A 24,341-nucleotide genomic window follows, 5' to 3' on the forward strand; every position below is an offset into this window, starting at 1 on the left:
ACATCAGATGCTGTCACCCAAGAATTATCCTCCTGACCATAGCCTTTCCACTTAACCAGATACTGAAGTTTCCGTCTGGAAACACGGGAGTCCAAGATCTTTTCCACCACATACTCCAACTCACCCTCAACCAGCACAGGAGCAGGAGGATCAGCAGACGGAACAACCGGCACCTCATACCTCCGCAACAATGACCGATGAAAAACATTATGAATAGTAAAAGATGCTGGGAGGTCCAAACGAAAGGACACAGGATTGAGAACCTCCAGAATCCTATAAGGGCCGATAAACCGAGGCTTAAACTTAGGAGACGAGACCTTCATAGGAACAAATCGAGAAGACAACCAAACCAGGTCCCCAACACAAAGACGAGGACCGACACGCCGATGACGATTAGTGAACTGTTGAGTCTTCTCCTGGGACAACTTCAGATTGTCCACAACCTGTCCCCAAATCTGATGCATTCTATCAACCACAGCATCTACTCCAGGACAATCCGAAGACTCCAATTGACCGGACGAAAAGCGAGGGTGAAACCCTGAATTACAAAAAAATGGAGAAACCAAAGTGGCAGAACTGGCCCGATTGTTAAGGGCAAACTCTGCCAATGGCAAAAAATCAAGCCAATCGTCCTGATCAGCGGACACAAAACACCTCAAGTAAGTCTCCAAGGTCTGATTAGTACGCTCAGTCTGGCCATTAGTCTGAGGATGGAATGCAGACGAAAAAGACAAGTCGATGCCCATCCTGGCACAGAACGCCCGCCAAAATCTAGACACAAACTGAGTACCCCTGTCAGACACTATATTCTCAGGAATACCATGCAAACGCACAACATTCTGAAAAAATAGAGGGACCAGCTCAGAGGAGGAGGGCAATTTGGGCAAAGGTACCAAGTGAACCATCTTGGAAAAACGGTCACACACCACCCAGATGACGGACATCCTACGAGAAACAGGAAGGTCAGAAATAAAGTCCATAGAGATGTGCGTCCAAGGCCTCTTAGGAATAGGCAAGGGCAACAACAACCCGCTGGCCCGGGAACAGCAGGGCTTAGCCCGAGCACAAACATCACAAGACTGCACAAAAATACGTACATCTCGAGACAAGGAAGGCCAGCCAAACTGTTATGATTTTCCCAATGGCAGGGAAATCAAAATAACCACGGACTAGCTCTCGGGTGATGGGAACTAAAGTGACCGTGACCTGAACCTGACACGACACTGGAAGTAGCCGGGGAGTGTTTCCTACGATGCCCTAGACACCACGCGCCAGCCGGAGATCTAACTACCCCTATCAGAGGAATATACAGGCCTGCCTTACCTCCAGAGATGAACCCCAAAAGGAGATAGCAGCCCCCCACAGATATTAACGGTGAGTCAAGAGGAAAAGACATACGTAGGATGAACAGCAGATTTAGCACAGTGAGGTCCGCTTACTAGATAGCAGAAGTACAGGAAAGAGTCACTTCACGGTCAACTTCAAAACACTACTCAAAAACACCATCCTGAAATTACTTTAAAACTCCAGTGACAACTCATGCCACTGGAGTGGCAATTTCAGTCCTCGAGAGCTTCCAGCTACAGAGAATCACATTGCAAATAGCTGGACAAAAATAGCATAAACTAGAAACAAAATTCAACTTAGCTGAACAGGATCTTGAGGCAGGAGAATGCAACAGAATGCTACTGATACATTGTTGGCCGGCATCAGACCAGCAGCCAAGCAGCCTTAAATAGGAAACTCCCCTAATGGGTGTCAACAGGTGATCAAGGATAGAAGAAGGCAAATAAGTGACACTACCATAAAACACCACCGGGGGAGCCCACAAACAGAATTCACAACAAAACACCACTTCTGATCGGCGAGGAAATCATCCCCGCCGGTCAGAGAGCCGCAGTTCCCACGCTGTCAGAAGACAGCGGGAGCACTCAGCTGTGATCGGAGGTATAAAGTTATCCTCTGGTCACTGGTGTCAGCTGATGGGACTACTGATACATCATCTGACACCTGCTAATTACAGTGAGAACATGATCGGCGGATGGGAGTTTACATTTTCCGCTCCTGCGCTATGAATAAATAATTTAGAAAAAAACAGCGTGGGTTCCCCCTTATTTTTGATAGCCAGGCAGACAAAACTCACAGCTGGGGGCTGCAACCCCCAACTGTCAGCTTCAGCAAGGCTAGTTATCAAGAATAGAGGGGTCCTCTCGCTTTTTTTTACAATTATTTAACTAAATTCACGAATAAAATACCAGTAGTATAATGCCATATACCCATATACAAGGCCACTCGCTATACTATAAACAATCACTGAGAAAATCGAGTTTACATAGCCAATAAAATTAGATCAAAGTTTATTTATACAAAAATCAACGCCAATACATAACAGATTAACCATACATATGCAATGGTACAATATATGGGTTTAAAGAATCAGTAGATGATTAGATCCACAGGTGTGAAAAACTGAGGCCGAAGAAAGGTCAGGACATATACAGTATATGTAAGGGGTGCAGCTGCCAAATATATAATATGTCACCATGGACTGCAGCACATCATATCCATATACCTAAATGTACTAAAGCTGACCGCCATGACACATGATACAATGATCACCACTGCTACCCACAGAGTCAATATACAAACATATTTAAGTAAAGCAATAATTACCCATAGTGGTAGTTTGTCCTGGCTTGCCCTCGGCCACGTACCCCATACGGGCAAGGCAGGACAAACTACCACTCTGGGTAATTATTGCTTTACTTAACCCCTTTCTGACATCTGACGTACTATCCCGTCGAGGTGGGGTGGGCCCGTATGACCACCGACGGGATAGTACGTCATACGCGATCGGCCGCGCTCACGGGGGGAGCGCGGCCGATCGCGGCCGGGTGTCAGCTGCATATCGCAGCTGACATCCGGCACTATGTGCCAGGAGCGGTCACGGACCGCCCCCGGCACATTAACCCCCGGCACACCGCGATCAAACATGATCGCGGTGTATCGGCGGTATAGGGAAGCATCGTGCAGGGAGGGGGCTCCCTGCAGGCTTCCCTGAGACCCCCGCAGCAACGCGATGTGATCGCGTTGCTCCGAGGGTCTCCTACCTCCCTCTTCGCCGCAGGTCCCGGATCCAAGATGGCCGCGGCATCCGGGTCCTGCAGGGAGGGAGGTGGCTTACCGAGTGCCTGCTCAGAGCAGGCGCTGGTAAGCCTGCAGCCCTGCACAGCAGATCGCAGATCTGACAGAGTGCTGTGCACACTGTCAGATCACCAATCTGTGATGTCCCCCCCTGGGACAAAGTAAAAATGTAAAAAAAAAAAATTTCCACATGTGTAAAAAAATAAATAAAAAATAAATTCCTAAATAAAGAAAAAAAAAATATTATTCCCATAAATACATTTCTTTATCTAAATAAAAAAAACAAAATAAAACTACACATATTTAGTATCGCCGCGTCCGTAACGACCCAACCTATAAAACTATATCACTAGTTAACCCCTTCAGTAAACACCGTGAGAAAAAAAAAAAAAAGAGGCAAAAAACGACGCTTTATTACCATACCGCCGAACAAAAAGTGGAATAACACGCGATCAAAAAGACAGATATAAATAACCATGGTACCACTGAAAACGTCATCTTGTCCCGCAAAAAACGAGCCACCATACAGCATCATCAGAAAAAAAATAAAAAAGTTATAGTCCTGAGAATAAAGCGATACCAAAATAATTATTTTTTCTATAAAATAGCTTTTATCTTATAAAAGTGCCAAAACATAAAAAAATGATATAAATGAGATATCGCTGTAATCGTACTGACCCAAAGAATAAAACTGCTTTATCAATTTTACCAAACGCGGAACGGTATAAACGCCTCCCCCAAAAGAAATTCATGAATAGCTGGTTTTTGGTCATTCTGCCTCACAAAAATCGGAATAAAAAGTGATCAAAAAATGTCATGTGCCCGAAAATGTTACCAATAAAAACGACAACTCGTCCCGCAAAAAAAAAGACCTCACATGACTCTGTGGACTCAAATATGGAAAAATTATAGCTCTCAAAATGTGGTAACGCAAAAAATATTTTTTGCAATAAAAAGCGTCTTTCAGTGTGTGACGGCTGCCAATCATAAAAATCTGCTAAATAACCCGCTATAAAAGTAAATCAAACCCCCCTTCATCACCCCCTTAGTTAGGGAAAAATAAAAAAATAAAAAAATGTATTTATTTCCATTTTCCCATTAGGGCTAGGGTTAGGGCTAGGGTTAAGGCTACAGTTAGGGTTGGGGCTAAAGTTAGGGTTAGAATTACATTTACGGTTGGGAATAGGGTTGGGATTAGGGTTAGGGGTGTGTCAGGGTTAGGGGTGTGGTTAGGGTTACCATTGGGATTAGGGTAAGGGGTGTGTTTGGATTAGGGTTTCAGTTATAATTGGGGGGTTTCCACTGTTTAGGCACATCAGGGGCTCTCCAAACGGGACATGGCATCCGATCTCAATTCCAGACAATTCTGCGTTGAAAAAGTAAAACAGTGCTCCTTCCCTTCAGAGCTCTCCCGTGTACCCAAACAGGGGTTTACACCAACATATGGGGTATCAGCGTACTCAGGACAAATTGGACAACATCTTTTGGGGTCCAATTTCTCCTGTTACCCTTGTGAAAATTCAAAACGGGGGGCTAAAAAATCATTTTTGTGAAAAAAAAAATAATTTTTATTTTCACGGCTCTGCGTTATAAACTGTAGTGAAACACTTGGGGGTTCAAAGTTCTCACAACACATCTAGATAAGTTCCTTGGGAGGTCTAGTTTCCAATTTGGGGTCACTTGTGGGGGGTTTCTACTGTTTGGGTACATCAGGGGCTCTGCAAATGCAACGTGACGCCTGCAGACCAATCCATTTAAGTCTGCATTCCAAACGGCGCTCCTTCCCTTCCGAGCTCTGCCATGTGCCCAAACAGTGGTTTACCCCCACATATGGGGTATCAGCGTACACAGGACAAATTGGACAACAACTTTTGGGGTCCAATTTATCCTGTTACCCTTGTGAAAATACAAAACAGGGGGCTAAAAAATCATTTTTGTGAAAAAAAAAAAAATGTATTTTCACGGCTCTGCGTTATAAACTGTAGTGAAACACTTGGAGGTTCAAAGTTCTCACAACACATCTAGATAAGTTCCTTGGGAGGTCTAGTTTCCAATTTGGGGTCACTTGTGGGGGGTTTCTACTGTTTGGGTACATCAGGGGCTCTGCAACTGCAACGTGACGCCTGCAGACCAATCCATTTAAGTCTGCATTCCAAATGGCGCTTCTTCCCTTCCGAGCTCTGCCATGCGCCCAAACAGTGGTTCCCCCCCACATATAGGGTATCAGCGTACTCAGGACAAATTGGACAACAACTTTTGGGGTCCAATTTATTATGTTACCCTTATAAAAATACAAAGCTGGGGGCTAAAAAATCATCTCTGTGAAAAAAAAGAGGAATTTTTATTTTCACGGCTCTGCGTTATAAACTGTAGTGAAACACTTGGGGGTTCAAAGTTCTCACAACACATCTAGATAAGTTCCTTAGGGGGTCTACTTTCCAAAATGGTGTCACTTGTGGGGGGTTTTAATGTTTAGGCACATCAGGGGCTCTCCAAACGCAATATGGCGTCCCATCTTAATTCCAGTCAATTTTGCATTGAAAAGTAAAATAGCGCTCCTTCCCTTCCGAGCTCTGCTATGCGCCCAAACAGTGGTTTACCCCCACATATGGGGTATCGTCGTACTCAGGACAAATTGCACAACAACTTTTGTGGTCTAATTTCTTTTCTTACCCTTGGGAAAATAAAAAAATGGGGGCGAAAAGATCATTTTTGTGAAAAAATATGATTTTTTATTTTTACGGCTCTGCATTATAAACTTCTGTGAAGCACTTGTTGGGTCAAAGTGCTCACCACACATCTAGATAAGTTCCTTAGGGGGTCTACTTTCCAAAATGGTGTCACTTGTGGGGGGTTTCAATGTTTAGGCACATCAGGGGCTCTCCAAACGCAACATGGCGTCCCATGTCAATTCCAGTCAATTTTGCATTGAAAAGTCAAATGGCGCTCCTTTCCTTCTGAGCTCTGCCATGCGCCCAAACAGTGGTTTACCCCCACATATGGGGTATCAGCGTACTCAGGACAAATTGTACAACAACTTTTGGGGTCCATTTTCTCCTGTTACCCTTGGTAAAATAAAACAAATTGGAGCTGAAATAAATTTTGTGTGAAAAAAAGTTAAATGTTCATTTTTATTTAAACATTCCAAAAATTCCTGTGAAACACCTGAAGGGTTAATAAATTTCTTGAATGTGGTTTTGAGCACCTTGAGGGGTGCAGTTTTTAGAATGGTGTCACATTTGGGTATTTTCTGTCATATAGACCCCTCAAAATGACTTCAAATGAGATGTGGTCCCTAAAAAAAAATGGTGTTGTAAAAATGAGAAATTTCTGGTCAACTTTTAACCCTTATAACTCCCTAACAAAAAAAAATTTGGTTCCAAAAGTGTGCTAATGTAAAGTAGACGTGTGGGAAATGTTACTTATTAAGTATTTTGCGTGACATATGTCTGTGATTTAAGGGCATAAAAATTCAAAGTTGGAAAATTGTGAAATTTTCAAAATTTTCGCCAAATATCCATTTTTTTCACAAATAAACGCAAGTTATATCGAAGAAATTTTACCACTATCATGAAGTACAATATGTCACGAGAAAACAATGTCAGAATTGCCAAGATCCGTTGAAGAGTTCCAGAGTTATAACCTCATAAAGGGACAGTGGTCTGAATTGTAAAAATTGGCCTGGTCATTAATTTGCAAACCACCCTTGGGGGTGAAGGGGTTAAATATGTTTGAATATTGACTCTGTGGGTAGCAGTGGTGATCATTGTATCCAGTGTCATGGCGGTCAGCTTTAGTACATTTAGGTATATGGATATGATGTGCTGCAGTCCATGGTGACATATTTTATATTTGGCAGCTGTACCCCTTACATATGTCCTGACCTTTCTTCGGCCTCAGTTTTTCACACCTGGGGATCTAATCACCTATTGATTCTTTAAACCCATATTTTGTACCATTGCATATGTATGGTTAATCTGTTATGTATTGGCATTGATTTTTGTATAAATAAACTTTGATCTAATTTCATTGGATATGTAAACTCGATTTTCTCCGTGATTAATTATTTAACTAAGTACTAAAAACAACGGCGTGGAGTCCCCCCAATTTTTGACAACTGGCTGGTATTCTCAGGCTGGTACAATATCATTAAATTACCATTAAAATATCCCCCAGCTTAAAACTAACAGCCCACAGCTGCCCAGAAAAGGCGCATCTATTAGATGTGTTAATTCTGGTGCTTTGCCAGACTCTTCCCACTTGCCCTGTAGCGGTGGCAAGCGGGGTAATGAGGGGTTAATGTCACCTTCCTATTGTAAGGTGACATTAAGCCGGCTTAGTAATGGAGAGGTGTCAATAAGACACCTCTCCATTACTAATCCTATAGTAGTTAAAGGGTTAAATAAACACACACACACAGTAAAAAAAAGTCTTATAATGAAATAAAACACCACACAGTTTTGCCATCTTTATTAGTCTGCCATTCCAAGCAAAGCCCCCGATCTCCTGAAATAATAATAATAAACCAACACAAATACTCCCTGTTCCGACGCAGTCCAATATAATGAGTGTCCCACGCAGTAATCCATATGTGGGGGAGATAAAGTTTACAAGCGGGAGCACTGCTAATGCGACTGCTCCCGGCTGTAAACTACTGGGGAATGAGGAGATGCTTCCGGCGCTTGCTTCAGTGACCGGGGGGTGATGTCACTGAGCATGTGCTCCCTCACAGCCTGACCTGAGGTAATCTCTGGACCGTGGGAAAATGCCAGTGAAGAGGTTACCACAGTCAATCTATTCATTCTATCTATTCATTCTATCTGCAGGAAGTTTTTTTTTCTCTGTGTGCACTCAAACTTTATTGGCATGCACAAAGAGAAAAAAAATGCAACGAAAAATGCACCGAAAAACGCACCTAAACCTGCGTTTTTGGTGCAGCTTCTTTCCTGCCAAGAAGATCAGGTTTTACAGCAGAAAAAAAGCATCAAAAACGCCCTGTGTGAACTTACCCTAAAGAGACAGTAAATGATTGTTTCAACCCAAAGTGAGAGGGCTTAGGCTAGTAAAAGGCAACCACGTCATAGTTTTAGTCAGTTGGTGAGGGAGCTCGTTGGTGACAGTTGCTAGAGTTATTTCAAGGTGCAGTGGGCCACTAGGAGAAGCAAGTACATGTGGTGCTGAGCAGTGTGAGGCATTACCAAACTCCCTGCAGGTATTCCTGACACATTCTGAGCTTGAGGCTCGAGTCGGTGGCTATGAAAAGCACTGACACCCCTTCCATATGGAACGTGGGACGTGGAACCACCAGAGGGAAAGGTAATGGATTTCGGCAATACTGCAGAGCTGGACAGAAAATCTCTGGGGCTGAAAGGAAATGTTACAGCAGTGATAGTCCAGGCGGAAAGAAAAGTAAGGTGGGACATGTGCTGTGCTACTGAAACGAGAAACGGAGGATGCTGTGCCAGAGACTGTGTGATACAATCTGATGTACTTTAACTGTCAAGTAAACTGTTAAATGTTGAAATGAACCTGGTGTCCCCTGAGTTGTGTGCGGCTGTTCCAGAGTATGCAGACCTGAAGACAGCGGAGGCCTACAGCCGGCAAGTGAGTGTAAAGCACCCTACACGAGATGGCATCCTGGAACTGGGACACTGCTTATTTGTGGGGTGCCAAAGCTTGGAAACGCATCCCCTCAGTCATGACTACCACCCTGCTCACCTCACATGTGTGTATGAATGCATCCTGTTCAGATGCTATGGTTTTAGATGCATATGCAAAATTTGCAGGTGGCTATCACTAAATGGAGTTGACTTAACTGCATTGTAAGATAATTGGAGAAATATATGTACTTTCCTTCAAGGTGAGGATTTTCAACCCAAAGGTACTACACAGAATGTGACAACATTAGGTTGTCATATTGAATATGTCGTCATTAGTGTTGAGTGTAAGTGCTCGCTACCTGAGTTTACATCGGGTGCTCTGGTATGCACCGAGTATCACGGATGCTCAAGCGTCATGCTCGAATCCCCATCCTGCATGTTTAGCGGCTGTTAGACACAAAAAAAACATGCTGGAATTGCCCGTGTATGGCAGGCAATCCCCGCATGTTTTTTGGCTAACAGTTGCGAAACATGCAGGACGGAGACTCGAGCATGTCACTCGAGCATCCATAATACTTGTTGCAAACCCGAGCACCCCGATGCAAACTCAGGTAGCGAGCACTTTCACTCAACACTAGTCGTCATATTGTCATCAGTATTTTTTTAAACTTTTGAAAAAAAAAAACCAATTCTAACCTTCATTCCTAACCCCAAGCCTCACCCTAATGGCAAAGAATGAAAAAAAGAAAAATTCTAAAATAAAAAAAAAAATAATCTGACTAAGGCTAGTTTCACACTAGCGTTTACCTGATCTGCGGCGGGCTGCGGACTTCCTCCGTGAAGCCCCGCCGCACCTCCGCCGCTAGCTCCGCCTACTTCTGCATGCGGCCTGTGTACCTATATTTAACATTAGGTACGCAGGTCGTGCCGCAGTATGCGGATGGTGCCGCATGCGTCGTTTTGACGATGCGGAAAAGAAAAATGCTACATGGCTGCGTCTACGATGGTCGCCGCATCGTCAAAACGACGCATGCGGCACCATCCGCATACTGCGGCACGACCTGCGTACCTAATGGTAAATATAGGTACACAGGCCGCATGCAGAAGTAGGCGGAGCTAGCGGCGGAGGTGCGGCGGGGGGCGGGGCTTCACGGAGGAAGTCCGCAGCCCGCCGCAGATCAGGTAAACGCTAGTGTGAAACTAGCCTAAGGGGATGACACTTGATTACTAATCATTGGCTTTTGATCACTGTGATAGGGTCCATCACAGTGATCAAAATGAACCACTCGGAAAAATCCCATCGGTTGCTGGGCCCCAGCTGATAGATCTTGGCGGGCACACTGCGCATGCGCCTGCCATTTTTTTTTCAGGAAGCAGAGTAAGGGCGGGGGAATGGAGCAGGGGAAACCGAGGGATGGCAGAGGTAAATAATTTTAGTAGCAGGCACACTTTTTTTAACGTGATCAGGGAACTGAAAGTCCGGCCTTGATTGTGTTCTTCAGGGTCTCAGCTACCCTCGGTATCAGAGACCCCCAAAATTTTCAGATTCTGAGGGGTGCTATACCCTTATACACGATCGCCATTTTAAAACCCTGATGAGGGAATAAAGATCCTTAGCGGCCGATGTTTTAATGCATATCAGCTGTCTTTAAGGGGTTAATGAGGTTTTCTTCACTTGTTAGACTGACATAAGGTAACATATAGATGTAACTGTATTGGAGATCATATTAATCTTATTTTGTAAACTGATACATCAATTATATCCAAAATATTAAAAAGGTACCTAAAAAAATGGTGGTTATATTATAAGCCCAGCCAGTTTTAGCTTTTACGGCAGACCATTTTTTGCACTTATCATGTTAGAGCAGCCATAACTTTTTCATATTTTATTGACATAGTCATAGGATGTTATATTTGTCACTGGCATAATTTTGGGGTAATGTAGTAAGAAACTATTAACTATTAGAAAGAACATAAAGAAAACAACTGATCTGTCACTGGTTTTTGTACATTTTAAAATTTATACTGAATAAATAAAGTGTTGCCTCTGTAGGTTAGTATAAAATGTATGTACGGTAGTTTTATTTATGTTTTGTTAACTAAAAAAAAAAAAATTGTTTTTGGGGTTGCCATATTTTGAGTGCCAGAAGTTTCACAAATTTCTGTCATTGGAGCTGTATGAGGACTTATTTATTGTGTGACATTCTATAGTTTTAATTTGTGCCAGTTTGTTGTACATGTGACTTTCTGAACATTCTGTATTCTGTTTTTGTGGGGTTTTTTAAACACATCATTCAACATTAGGTACAATTGTCATGTTATCTTTATTCTATGGTTTGATATGATCACAATAGCAAATTTACAGAATATAGGGTTTTTTAAAGCTTTGCTATTTGTGCCCCCAAAAAATAATTTTTAAAGAATATTTTCTTGGTCACCATATTTTGATACTCATATCTTTTTTTTTATCATGTGTAAATGGAGCTATATGAGGGCTATTTTACAGAACAAGCTGTAGTTTTTACTGGAAACCATTTTTGGGTACATACAAATTTTTTTTAAACTTTTTTACGTGTTAAACTTATTCTGTGAGTTGATATGATTAGGTTGATATCCATTAAAAACCTTTTTAATGTTGTACTACTTTTTCACGAGAAAGATCACTTTAAAAAAAAAAAAATACTGCTTTTTTAAGGTCATAATATTTTATGAGCCCTAACTTTTCCAGTTTTCTGTTTACTGAATTGTATGAAATCAATGATACCAATTTGTAATACATCATTTTTTATTTTATTTTATTTTTAAATTCTGTTTATTAAATTTAATATAACAGTACATATAAACAGTACATTTAAGCAAATTATATAGCAATACGAATCCCCAAGTACCCTAACCCTCCCCAATCCCACCCTACCCTTCTCTGCGTGCAAATATTATTTGAGTTGTACTATGGAATTGGCATGACCATCTATTCACTGCATTAGGTACCACTGGGTATTCTCAAATTGAGCTCGTAGTTTTTCTTTGATCCCTGAAGGGATCAGCCAATCCATTTTGAAAAGGAACATAATCTTAGTGTGTATAACTCCACAAATGATGGTATATATCGGTGTTTCGTGTTTTGCATTTAGAGCATGAATAAAGAGTTGAAGAAGACATTTTAAATTGGATATATGGGGTTATGTAGGCTCTGTGTAATACCAATAGAGCCATATCCATATAGCTACTATACGCCAAGATCTTTCTCTGTGCTGCAGTGGCATCAAGGAAGTCACCCGTCTCAAAGCCTGGAATGTCCCTTGACCATTTCGTTAATTCCGTATCTCTCCCTTCCCATGACCACTTTTTTCATAGTAAAGAGTAAATGCTACTTGTGGATGCCGATTGTAATCTCGCATTCCTGAGAAAACCATCCATACTATACCTCCCAACCCCCACACCTTCACTTGACAAGCATTTTTGTAGCAAACTATGTACCTGAAGGAAGAGAAAAGCATTGTTATTAAACAGCATGAAGCGTTGTGATGCTATATCAAAAGAGATCATGGAAAATCTAAGGTCCATCAAATCTATTGCTTGTGTGCATCCCTAATCTGCGAGAAGTTTATAAGACGATGGTGGAATGCCTTTTAAGAAGCCAGGATTACCTATAAATGGTTGGAATGGGGATAGCCTGATATGTAGTTTGCAAAGCCTTCTACACAGCCTCCAAGTCAATATTGTTTGCCACATTGTTAGGTGCTCCTGGACCGCAGCCGGAAGTTCCTCACCTCCCAAATGCAATATAGCCGACAGTGAAATACGTGAACATAGTTGTTGTTCTATGCTTACATTAGGGAAATGAGAGACTCCCCGTATCCAATCTATGGTGTACCTAAAATTAGCTGCCAAGTTATACCTGCCTATATCTGGGAAGTTAATTCCTCCCTCTGCCCTTGGTGCCTGCAATTTTAATAGTCCTATGCGTGTCCTACCCATATCACTCCAGATAAATTTCCGTAAAGCTGTGTTTAACAGTTTGAGATCTGCTCGGGATAGTAGTAGCGGAAGAGTCTGAAAAGCGTACATCAATTTAGGAAATGCTATCATTTTAATAAGATGTATTTTCACAGAAATTAGAATATAAGTGGCAAAAAAATGCAAATTTTTTACCGACGTTAAGCACTATATACACGGATTAGACTAAATATACCAATAAAACTTAACATTTAATAGACTTCTTATTTAAAATGACAACCACATAACACATACGACCTTTAGACCATGCCTGTTGTTTGGCTGAAAGATACAGGGTGCACAGTATCCCTAGTAAACAATCTATCTGTGCCCTACCTTGTCGCAGAGGTTGGCACCCTAGGTCCTGCGCAGTGTCGCCCCCGCTCAACGTAGGCTTTCCCTAATTCACCCTAATGGGCCCTGTTGTGTAGGAAAAGACAGCAACTCAAACAGCAGACCATACAATTCAGACAGACACAAAAAAAGAGATTATCATCAATATTAAATTTTGCGCTCAGATATATTGCACACTGCCCAGCCCCGCACTATGTGTTATGCATTATGCACAGTGCGGGGCGGGGATTCCAAAGGTGGCTGGCCGCAATGCCCGCGCAGGCGCAGTGTGCAAGCCTGGCTGGAACGTCAGACGGCCAGAGCTTACTGCGTCTGCGCAGCACAGCAGTACACTGCGCAGGCGCCGGTTTTGAACCGATAACAGCGCTGAGGGGGCGGCGCCGAAAGCGCAGGAAGATTGGAGTGACGGCAGAGGAGCTGGTCAAGCTGGGGAGTGAGGACCCGCCTACGTGGCTAGAGACAGGAATTGTGGCTAAGTATAAAAACGCTTTATTTGGGGTAAACTTGAACCTAAAACTAAAAGAGCCACCTTGTTAGAATGCAGCATTACTGCTGTACAAGGTGGCTCTTTTAGTTTATAACGGCTGGAGGGGGGTGACAGTGGCCCTTTAATAATTGAGATGAATATGCCTACCAATTATGCTAATTAAGATATATTATATTACAAGGGAGAATTGTCATTAATATGATTAACTGAATATTTTGCACTGTGAACCTGGGGGCATCTACCCCTACCACTATAAGAAACGGCATACCGTTCCTATATCTTTAATGTCCCCCCTAGATAAATATTGGTAGGGAATACAAGGGGCAGACGACGATGAGCAGGGGCGCCAAATGCGCAGGAATATAGGGTGCCAACCTCCGCAGGTAGGTAGGATGAATCTAGGTACAATGTATTTTTACTCCCCAGCATTTATTAGCATACCGGCCTATGGAAGTAGGTGCAATAATGTTAAGTGTGCATTGCAACTTGACACACAATATTGCACTGGGCAGTGTACAATATATCTGAGCGCACAATTTAATATTGATGATAATCTCTTTTTTTGTGTCTGTCTGAATTGTATGGTCTGCTGTTTGATTTGCTGTCTTTTCCTACACGACAGGGCCCATTAGGGCGAATTAGGGAAAGCCTACGTTAAGCGGGGGCACCATTGCGCAGGACCTAGGGTGCCAACCTCTGCGACAAGGTAGGGCACAGATAGTTTGTTTACTAGGGATACTGTGCACCCTGTATCTTTCACCCAAACAACAGGCATTGTCTAAAGGTCGTATGTGTTATGTGGTTGTCATTTTAAATAAGTCTATTAAATGTTAAGTTTTATTGCTATATTTAGTCTAATCCGTGTACATAGCATTTTAATAAGGTGTCAGCAACCTGAAAAGGATAATGTGAAATGCTTCCACGAGTTTAGGAGACTGATTATTGATAATATTAGTGGTCTATAATTGATTCTATATAAAATGGACGGGTCTGCTGGGATGTGTATACATGTGTATACAGTATTTAATAGACTCTTGTCTCCAATGAAATGGTTATAAGGGATCACACAACCTCCCCGATCTAAAGAGTGCTAAGGCCTCAGATTTGTTGTAATTCATTTTGAAGCCTGAGCACTTGCCAAAATCTTTCAGGACCTCCATTATATCTGGAATTGCCTGGGCTGGGTTAGCGATGAATAAAAATATGTCATCAGCAAAAGCTGAAATTTTTATTGAGGTAGTTCCAAACTTTATGCCTTCGAATGCCGACACATTCTGGAGACTTGTCAGGAGTGGGTCCAACACTGAATCAAACAATAGAGGAGACAATGGCAGCCCTGACGTGTACTTCGTTGAATTTCAAAAGGCCTCGACATGGTATTATTTACGGACAGCCTGGAAACCGGGTCCTTATAAATTGCTTTAACAGCATTACAAAACCATGGGCCAAAATTTCTGAAAGTTAGTAAATCATGCAGATAGTCCCAGGCCACCCTATCGAATGCCTTATCGGCATCCGGGCTGACCGCAATAGTCTTCATATATCTATGCAATCTACTGTAAGATATGGCTCCCAATGCTGTTCTAATGTTATATGTAATAGATTTACCATGTACAAATCCAGTTTGTTGGGGTGTAATCAGATTTGGAATTATTTTTTGGATTATAGCAGCCAAAATTTTTGTGAAAATCTTGAAATCAGAATTAAGAAGTGAAATTGGTCTGTATCCCTCAACTTGCATATGGTCTTTGCCTGGTTTTGGAAGAACAATGATAACAGCTTCGTTAAACCGATCCGGGAGACACCCACTCTTGACTATATTATTACACAACTCACTTAGATGGGATGCTATAGGGGTTTCCAAAATTTTATAATGTTCATTACTGAACCCATCCGGGCCAAGGGCTTTCGATAATTTCAGTGTGTTAATAACCTGAATGATTTTATGTGGGAGTAATAGGGGAGTTATTAGCCTTCCTTTTGTCCTCGGTGAGTGTCAGCGCTAAATTATTTTTTAGAAATTTCTTGTTTTCACCACCATCCTTTGGCTCTGATTTATATAACTCACCAAAGAATGACTTAAATTCATTCACTATCTCCTCATTTTTTATTAAGATGGGACCGTTTCGTTGCTGCATTTTATATATTCTCGTGGCCATCCTATATGGTCTCGTGAGAGATGCGAGTACCCTCCCTGGTTTGTTATCCCACTTGAAGTGTTTATGTTTCTGGTAGTCCAAATTGTACATGGCCAATTCATGTGCCAATGCATCTGCTTTCTCTTTGGCCTCTAAAAATTTCTGTTTTGTTAGTGGTGTATTGTTTAATTTAAATTCTTTATATGCTTAGGTTAGTGACTTTTGTGTTTCTAATGTTCGTTCCATTAATCTTTTCTTTTTATGACTGACGTAGGAAATAATCTGCCCCTCATCACAGCTTTAGAGGCCATCCAAAATAAATGTGCCTCTTCGCAATGATTACGATTGTCATTCTTGTATACCTCCCATGAGAATTGTAGGTACTTTTTGAAGTCGTCCGACTAGTAGAAATATGAGGGGAACCGCCACCTTCTTTCTCGATGTATTGGGTTTGTTAAACTAGATTTAAATGTTACTGGAGCGTGATGTGATATGTGAATGTTTAGAATATCCGCCTGCAATACTAATGGTAATAGTGATGAATGCAATAGCCAACAGTCTATCCTAGCGTGCGAGTCATGTACATGAGAGTAATCTCTCTCTATCCGGTGCTGTATTCTCCAAATGTCCACCAAATCCTAGTGGTCTGACAGTGATTGTATACAACTCCCCTGTACTGTTTGTTGCGATGTCCGAGGAATACATCTTTTTTTATTTTTCTTACAGCCGAGATTAATAAAATAACAGTTATTAGCTAGTTTTTCATATTTTTTGTTTGCCTGCGTTCACCGTATGCCATGAAAGATAATATACTTTTATAGTATGGGTCATTATGATAACATGTCGTTTTTGCAGTTTTTTTATTTTAACAAACCTTTTTTTTTTAGATTCTGTGAGTTTGTTTTTTATTTTTATATTATTCTAATAGCACTTAACTTTTTTTCTTCTTAAATAACATTAGTCTCACAAGGGGACTTTTGAGACTAGTAAGACTTTTTGTTAGTGATACCAATTTGAGATGCATATGAGGTTTTGATAATTTTTATTGCACTTATAGAATATACTGAAACATCACAGAATTGCAGTATACAGTAAAAATCACTGTCTGCTATGAAGCTCGGCCTATGGCAGGAGTACCAAGGAGGTGCACCACAAGAGCACCAAGATGGCAGTGACTTGGGCCTTCGGTAGGCCTCTGACTGTCATGGTAATCTATTAGTAACCCTCAATCATGTTATAGGGCTGAGGTATGTGTGCACACTAGGTACCACTCCATTTAAATGCCGCTGTCAGAGCTTGACGTTTGTCATGTACCATACTTCATTTTGTGCTAAGGTTTTAAACTAGTGCAACAGTTAGACCTTGTATTAAAGTTAGTGGAGGAAAACCCTTATGTAAAGTGGTCTACTTTCATAAGTCCTCCTAGGCCATGTGCACACGTTAAGTATTTGGTGAGTTTTTTTACCTCAGTATCTGTAAGCCAAAGCCAGTAGTGGAACAATCAGGAAAAGTATAATAGAAACACATCACCACTTCTGTATTTATCACACACTCTTGGTTTTGGCTTACAAGTAATGAGGTAAAACCTCACCACGTGGCCTTAGTTGGCCCTTCTGACAAGTGAGGGAGATACTGTTTCGCTGTCTGATTTGTTGTTAACATGTAATCTTCATCTTTTTACAGGTGCAGCAGTTGCGGGAATTTATCAAGTTGCAGGAAAGAACATGGCACCTCTACAAGCTTTGGTGTTTGGAGCTGGGCAGACAGTGTTGACTATAATAATTTCTTTTTCACGTGTCCTTGCCACGCTATGAGACATTCTGAGTGAAAATACATGAAGGAATTGTTCAAAATGGATCTGTTCAGAAGGAAAGTAAATGCACATATTTTATTACATACATAACGTTGTAGTGTGGACCACTATCCATTGTGTAGTAATGAAGAACGATATCTTGAAGAGTGACCCTCAGCGAAACTTCACATTTCAAAGGAAGATGATCTCTTCAGAAGAAGTGGCTTCCGATTGCTAAGCTGTTGCACTAATAAATTGTCTAGCACCTCATGTGCCTCAGTCACAGGCAAGGAGCAGTACATTTCCTACAGCGCGGTAGGAAGGAGCGCCTGGTCTGGCCATCTAGTCCTCTAGTGATGTCAGCATGGCAGTGGTGTACAGTGTTGTTCTAACGATTTCATTATATCACACCAGATGAGATTTTTGATCAGGATACCAAAAAGTAACAGAATTTTTATGGGGAATAATTTGATAATCAAATACTCAGTACATGAGGGTCTTCCAAGGTGGTGGACACTGATATTGCTGACCCCAGAACACTGTACCACTGCTGTGGATAAAAGGCAATGGTGGAAAGTTTATATGTGCCAAATAGTTTTTGTGTAATTTTTTATGATTTTAGTCTTAGCTGATGACATGCTGAATATTGGTGATGTATATATTTAGGAGTGTTTCACATTTCGCTACGAACCTTGAAACTTGTATACCGGCAAGTAAGTACAAATGTTTCACAGCTTGGGCTATAACGGTCTAATAAGGTATTTATTTTAGCCGATGAGTACTGCCATCTAAGGCTCTGTTCACTGTCCACCCAAGATGTGTGTCTGGAAAATTTCCCAATGTATATCATGATGCGATGCTGAACGTAAGCCAATGTATAGTCCTATTTTTAATAAAATGTATACCTTGCAGTATACATGCGTATGTCACTCCACTGTAAGTGAAGTCTACTACAAAAAAAGAAAAAAGTACAGTCCCAACAGTGTGAGAATAGCCTCTTGGCAAGTGTATAGGCCATAATATGTACTGTGTATTGTAAGCTGAGCAGTCCTGGCACAGTTATAAGCAGACATGATAGGAGCCGTCACTGCTGGATTTTGGTGCATTCTTCGGTGTAATGCACAATATAGAACCTGTACAGAAGCACTGCAGAGAGTCAGTCATGTTATCATCATACAAAGGCATTCTTATCTAGAAGATACGCTCCTAAGGAGAATTTCTCCATAACATAATCTGGTGAACCAAGGCACAACTATTTTTCTACTGGATTTTGTACGAGCTACAGAGAAAGAACTCTTCTTGAGATTGAAAGCATATGGTGGTACAGTATTAGCCCATACACTTCTGAGGGTGCCATATTATATGCAGTGTACTACAACTGTAGAAGAAAAGACGTGAACCCCACATCTAGAACTTAACATTTTGAGCAAACAGTATGAAGCTCACTGCCAGGCTACGGTGAACCTCTTCCATAACGAAGGTGTGGCGAACAGAAGGAGGAACGTCCCAGGTGCCCTACAGCACCAATGCTGCAGGGAAAGACCCTACAGCCACAGGTCATAACACCCCACAGAGACAACAAAGGATCCCTCTCAGCTCAGCTTTCACTAGGTGTTGGTGCTGTGTGGTGGCTATTACTGTGGTGCTGTATCTGTGTTATGGTGTCACCTGAAGCCGTTGAAGGTTTTGCTTTGCGGTATGGGTGTTGTGAGGCTTTTGGGTCACTCCCTCTATTGATGCGGTATCAATTTAACCCTGGTCGCTGCACCATTAAATTTAAGGACCCCACTAAGAGGTGATGTGGCAGTGGGCTTCATACAGTCTGAGCAGTATGCTAAGAACTTTGATTTTGTTCATTTTTGCTTAGCTGCAGTAGATTAATGAATGAGTTTTGGATGTGCGGTCTAAGACCACGTTCACTCTATCAGTATTTGGTCAGTATTTTACCTCAGTATTTGTAAGCCAAAATGAGGAGCAGAAACACGTCACCACGTCTGTATTAATCACCCACTCCTTGTCTTGGCTTACAAATACTAATGTAGAATACTGACCAAATACTGAACATGTGAACGTGGCCCAAGTCATTTTCTACATTTGTAGCTTGTTACAGTATATACACTGATTACAGTAAGGGAACATATACACTGTGTTCCAAATTATTATGCAAATAATATTTCCTCATATTTTCTCTAAATTACCTATCTGAATTGCAGTCATTGTTATTTTCCAGTCATCTACTATTCTAGTATGATTGCAATGTTTTGGACCAAACTGCCTATGAAAACAGTATCTTTTTTTAAAAAATAAACACACAAAATGCATGTTCCAAATTATTATGCACAGCAGAGTTTTCAACCTTTTTTTTTATTTTGAATAATAAAATGGTCAATTGTGAAGTTATAAGCATTATCAGCTTATTACAAAATGAAATCAAACAGTTTTCAAGTGAGAACTTTATTCTAGGTGATGTTACATTTGCACATAGGACCCCTTGTTCGAAAGAAGCTTCTGAACTCTCTCGTCCATTGAATTTGTCAGTTTTTGGATGGTTTCTGCTTCAATTGTTTTGCATGTGGACAGAATACCCTCCCAGAGCTGTTACTTAGATGTGAACTGCCTCCCGCCATCATAGACACTCCTTTTGATGATGCTCCAGAGGTTCTCAATGGGGTTGAGGTCATGGGAAGATGGTGGCCACACCATAACTTTGTCCTCTTTTATGCCCATAGCAGCCAGAGATGCAGATATGTTTTTTGCAGCATGAGATGGTGCATTATCATGCATGAAAATGATCTTGCTGCGGAAAGCACGGTTCTTCCTCTTGAACCATGGCTGGAAGTGTTGTTTTAGAAACTCCACATAGATTATGGAGGTCATCTTTACCCCTTCAGGGATCATAAAGGGGCCGACAATCTCTCTCCCCATGATTCCAGCCCAAAACATTACTCCACCTCCTCCTTGTTGGCGCCTTAGCCGTGTTTTGATGGGGTGTCCATCAACCAGCCATCCTCCACTTCATCCATCTGGACCATCGAGTGTTGCACGGCACTCATCGGTGAACAAAACAGTTTGGAAGTCAGTCTTCATGTATCGTTTGGCCCACTGGAGCCATTTCTGCTTGTGTGCAGTGGATAGAGGTGGTCGACAGGATGGCTTACGCACAGCTGCAAACCTCTGAAGGACCCTGCATCTTGTTCTGGGGACGTTGGAGGCACCAGCAGCTTCAAAAACTTGTCTGCTGCTATGACAAGGCATTTTTGCAGCTGCTCTTTTAACCTTACGCATTTGCCTGTTGGAAAGAGTCCTCAATTTTTCCTTATCAGCACGCACACGTGTGTGCTGGGAATCAGCTACATACTTCTTGATTGTGCGATGGTCACGATGAAGTGTCTTGGCAATGTTGATTGTAGTCATGCCTTGACCTAAATACTCCACAATTTGTTGCTTCTCAGCAGCCGACACATCCTTTTTCTTTCCCATTTTGGCAAAAAATGTAGGCTGCTTAATAATGTGGAACAGCCTTCATAAGTAGTCTTGCCTTTATTTGGACACACCTGCCAAACTAATTTGCACAGGTATCTGCAATTGCTTTCAGTGATATAAAGAGCCCTGACACACATCACCATCAATGAGTTTAAATGACAAACAAAAAAATTCTAACCTTATCACTACTAAACTCTTTGTGCATGATAATTTGGAACACAGTGTACAGAGCCATAATAGCGCAGTTACTTTGACCCCTTATCCTGCGTTATCTGGTATGGTATATCATAAATAATATAGATGCAGCAGAGCTGAGTCTCATCAAAAATGAACTTTACATGAAAAATATGGCTCTTTGACGTCTATATATCAACATAAAACTTTCAGTTTGCTCTGTTCTTAGCAAGCAACAATATATGATGATTATAAATAAGAACAGTAGAATCAAGGCTTTGGCTCATAAAAGCATGACTATGGTTTAGACTTTCTTTACGTTCTTTATTGGTATAAAAGGCTGAAAACAATCATTGGTTGGACATTTGTTTTCTTTTGGTGAGATGATATCTCCAGCTATGCCTCTACCAGGAGCAATAATATAGATGCAGCTAATGAATTAGGAACATAAGGAAAAATTGCTGGTGAGCATTGTGCACTATTAATATATCACAATGATATTTGCCGTTCTTACTACCGTATATATCCTCTCTGAGGTTCTCTAAATGCTTGTTAAAATATTGTTAAAAAAATATCTGTTGTCTATGCCAATACTTCTAGTATTTAATTATTCAATCCAAAATAATATGACCTGAATATAAAAGGGGTACATTACATATTGTTGTAAAGTGTATGTTCACATATAAACGTGGATTCACTATTGACATATAATGCCATTTAAAGCATGTAACGTTTTCTGAATTGCATGGCATCTACTGATCCTGACTTATAAGCTCTTCTTATTATAGACCAGAGTAATTCCCCAGGCCTTAGGCCGAAAATGTTTCACTATTCTTTCCTTGGTATGGCTTGGTTTGCTATCTGATGAAGTTAATAATTTAACCCCATATAGAAAACAAATGCAGGAGCTCGCTGTCCCGCTGCAGTGTAGAGAATCAGCTTAACTCTTTGTTGGCAGTTTCTAAAAGCAAAGTGTAGGTTAGAACAGATAGGCAATAAATCTATTGTTAGTGTATCTCTGCAGTGTGTATTATACACACACAGCTCTGCAACATATGCACATATACATACACACAGTTCTGCTACATGTGCGTACTGCTCTGGCAAAAACTATGAGACCACCACATCAAAACCCTGTCATGGGCAGCCCATTCTCCAGACCTGAACCCCATTGGAAACCTCTGGAATGTAATCAAGAGGATGATGGATAGTCACAAGCCATCAAACAAAGAAGGACTGCTTACATTTTTGTGCCAGAATCAGTGTGAAAGATGGGTGGAAATCATGCCAAGATGCATGAAAGCTGTGATTAAAAATCATGGTTATTCCACACAATAGTGATTTCTGAACTCTTCCAGAGTTAAACCATTAGTATTGTTGTTTCTAAATGATTATGAACGTGTTTTCTCTGCATTATTTGAGGTCTGAAAGCACTGTTTGTTTTTTTTAATTTGGACCATTTCTCCTTTTTAGAAAAAAACAACAAAATGTATTGCTTGGAAATTCGGAGACATGTTCTCAGTTTATAGACTAAAAGAACAATTTACATTTTACTTAAAAATATACCTAAAAAGAGAAAAATCAGACACACTGAACATTTTGCAGTGGTCTCTTAATTTTTACCAGAGCTGTTACATATACACATAGAAACACACAGCTCTGCTACATATGCATATATGCACACAGCTCTGCTACATGCACATATAGACACAGCTCTGATACATGTGCACATATACATACACACAGCTCTGCTACATATGCATACTGTATATACATAGACAGCTTTACTAAATATGCACTTACAGACACACAGCTCTGCTATATATGCATATATAAACATACTCAGCTCTGTTACATGCACATGTAGACACACAGCACAGCTACGTATGCATGTATAAACACACAATTCTGCTACAGGCACTTCCACACGAACATATTATACATTACAAAAATAATAAATCAGGCTTCAAGGTGACCAGGTCTGCACTACGGCTCCCTCCTGTTTAGTTCCCACAGAACTGTCTTATTTCACAGTCCAACCGACTCAGACCCAGATATAGCTTTGCCAGGATTTGATCTCAGCACCATTCACCCCTCCCTGGTTTTCTTCAGGCTAACATTACTTTTACAGTGACCACTGATTCTCCAAAAGCCAACCTAGCCCAGTAATCACAGTAATACAGCCTGTACTGCTTAAGTGGAGACCCGCACTGTAGTATAAGTGGTACTCTATTAGCTCATCATCTGCATCTATAAGCTCTCCTTATTTTACTTAGGGAAGCAAAGTACTACCCTTTCAGAGACTCGACCAAAAATGCCAAATGTCTGTCCATTCTATACCTTAGAACAAAAGTCAAAATAAGCACAGAGTAATGCCAAGGCCGAATGAGGCAGGAGCCTCGCCCCCTAAATATATGCATAAATGCACAAAGGTACATCAATTAGTGTACTACTCCTAACATAGTATGAACAAAGACCACCACGGAGTAGAGCAAACACCAGACGGTAAAATAAAAACTAAAAAATCATTTATTAAGTCAGAAATACGTACAGATACTATTTAGCCAAAACATTTGGGAAAATAAGTACAAGGATGTGCTGGTATAGCGGGCTGACCAAATAGTGAAGATAGTAGTAGCGCCAAAGATGAGTAAACAAAAAGACCTAAATACATTGAGTATATACACCAATATCTCAGTAATAATAGGTACATGCAAGAGGGGGGCTGCTAATCAGTATCATAGGGCACATCCCACGTAACAGACCGCCCAAAGTAAATCACAAGTACCCAGGAAATGTTTATAACTCACCCATAATAGCTGGTATAAAATATAGGTCAGCCTGCTGAAACCCCTTGACGCGCAATTCGCGTATATGCTTCTTCTTGAAAAAGCATATTTGTGAAACGCGCGTCAAGGGGTTTCAGCAGGCTGACCTATATTTTATACCAGCTATTATGGGTGAGTTATAAACACAGATTTAAAAAATAAATAAAAAAACCTCATGAAATAGGCCTGGACAGAAATGATGCTACCCCTGAAAATAATGTGACAAATGGGACATGTTAAACCCAGGTGTGTCCACTAACTAGCATCACAGGTGTCTACAATCTTGGAACCAGTGAGTGGGCCTGTATATAGGGCTACAGATACTCACTGTGCTGTTTGGTGACG

The 24,341-nt window shown here is 41.2% G+C and overlaps 1 protein-coding gene across 1 annotated transcript in view; it reads left to right on the forward strand.

The window, feature by feature from the left end:
- Window positions 1–18,425, forward strand: part of TMEM170B (transmembrane protein 170B) — a 62,945-nt gene extending 44,520 nt beyond the window's left edge. Inside the window, exon 3 of the mRNA XM_077269891.1 lies at window positions 17,403–18,425. Coding sequence (XP_077126006.1) covers window positions 17,403–17,533 — 131 coding nt within the window. The 3' untranslated portion in view covers window positions 17,534–18,425. The remainder of the gene's footprint in view (window positions 1–17,402) is intronic.
- Window positions 18,426–24,341: the final 5,916 nt, after the last annotated feature.

The sequence above is a fragment of the Ranitomeya variabilis genome, chromosome 6 (assembly GCF_051348905.1).
Source record: "Ranitomeya variabilis isolate aRanVar5 chromosome 6, aRanVar5.hap1, whole genome shotgun sequence".
Classification (NCBI taxonomy): domain Eukaryota; kingdom Metazoa; phylum Chordata; class Amphibia; order Anura; family Dendrobatidae; genus Ranitomeya; species Ranitomeya variabilis.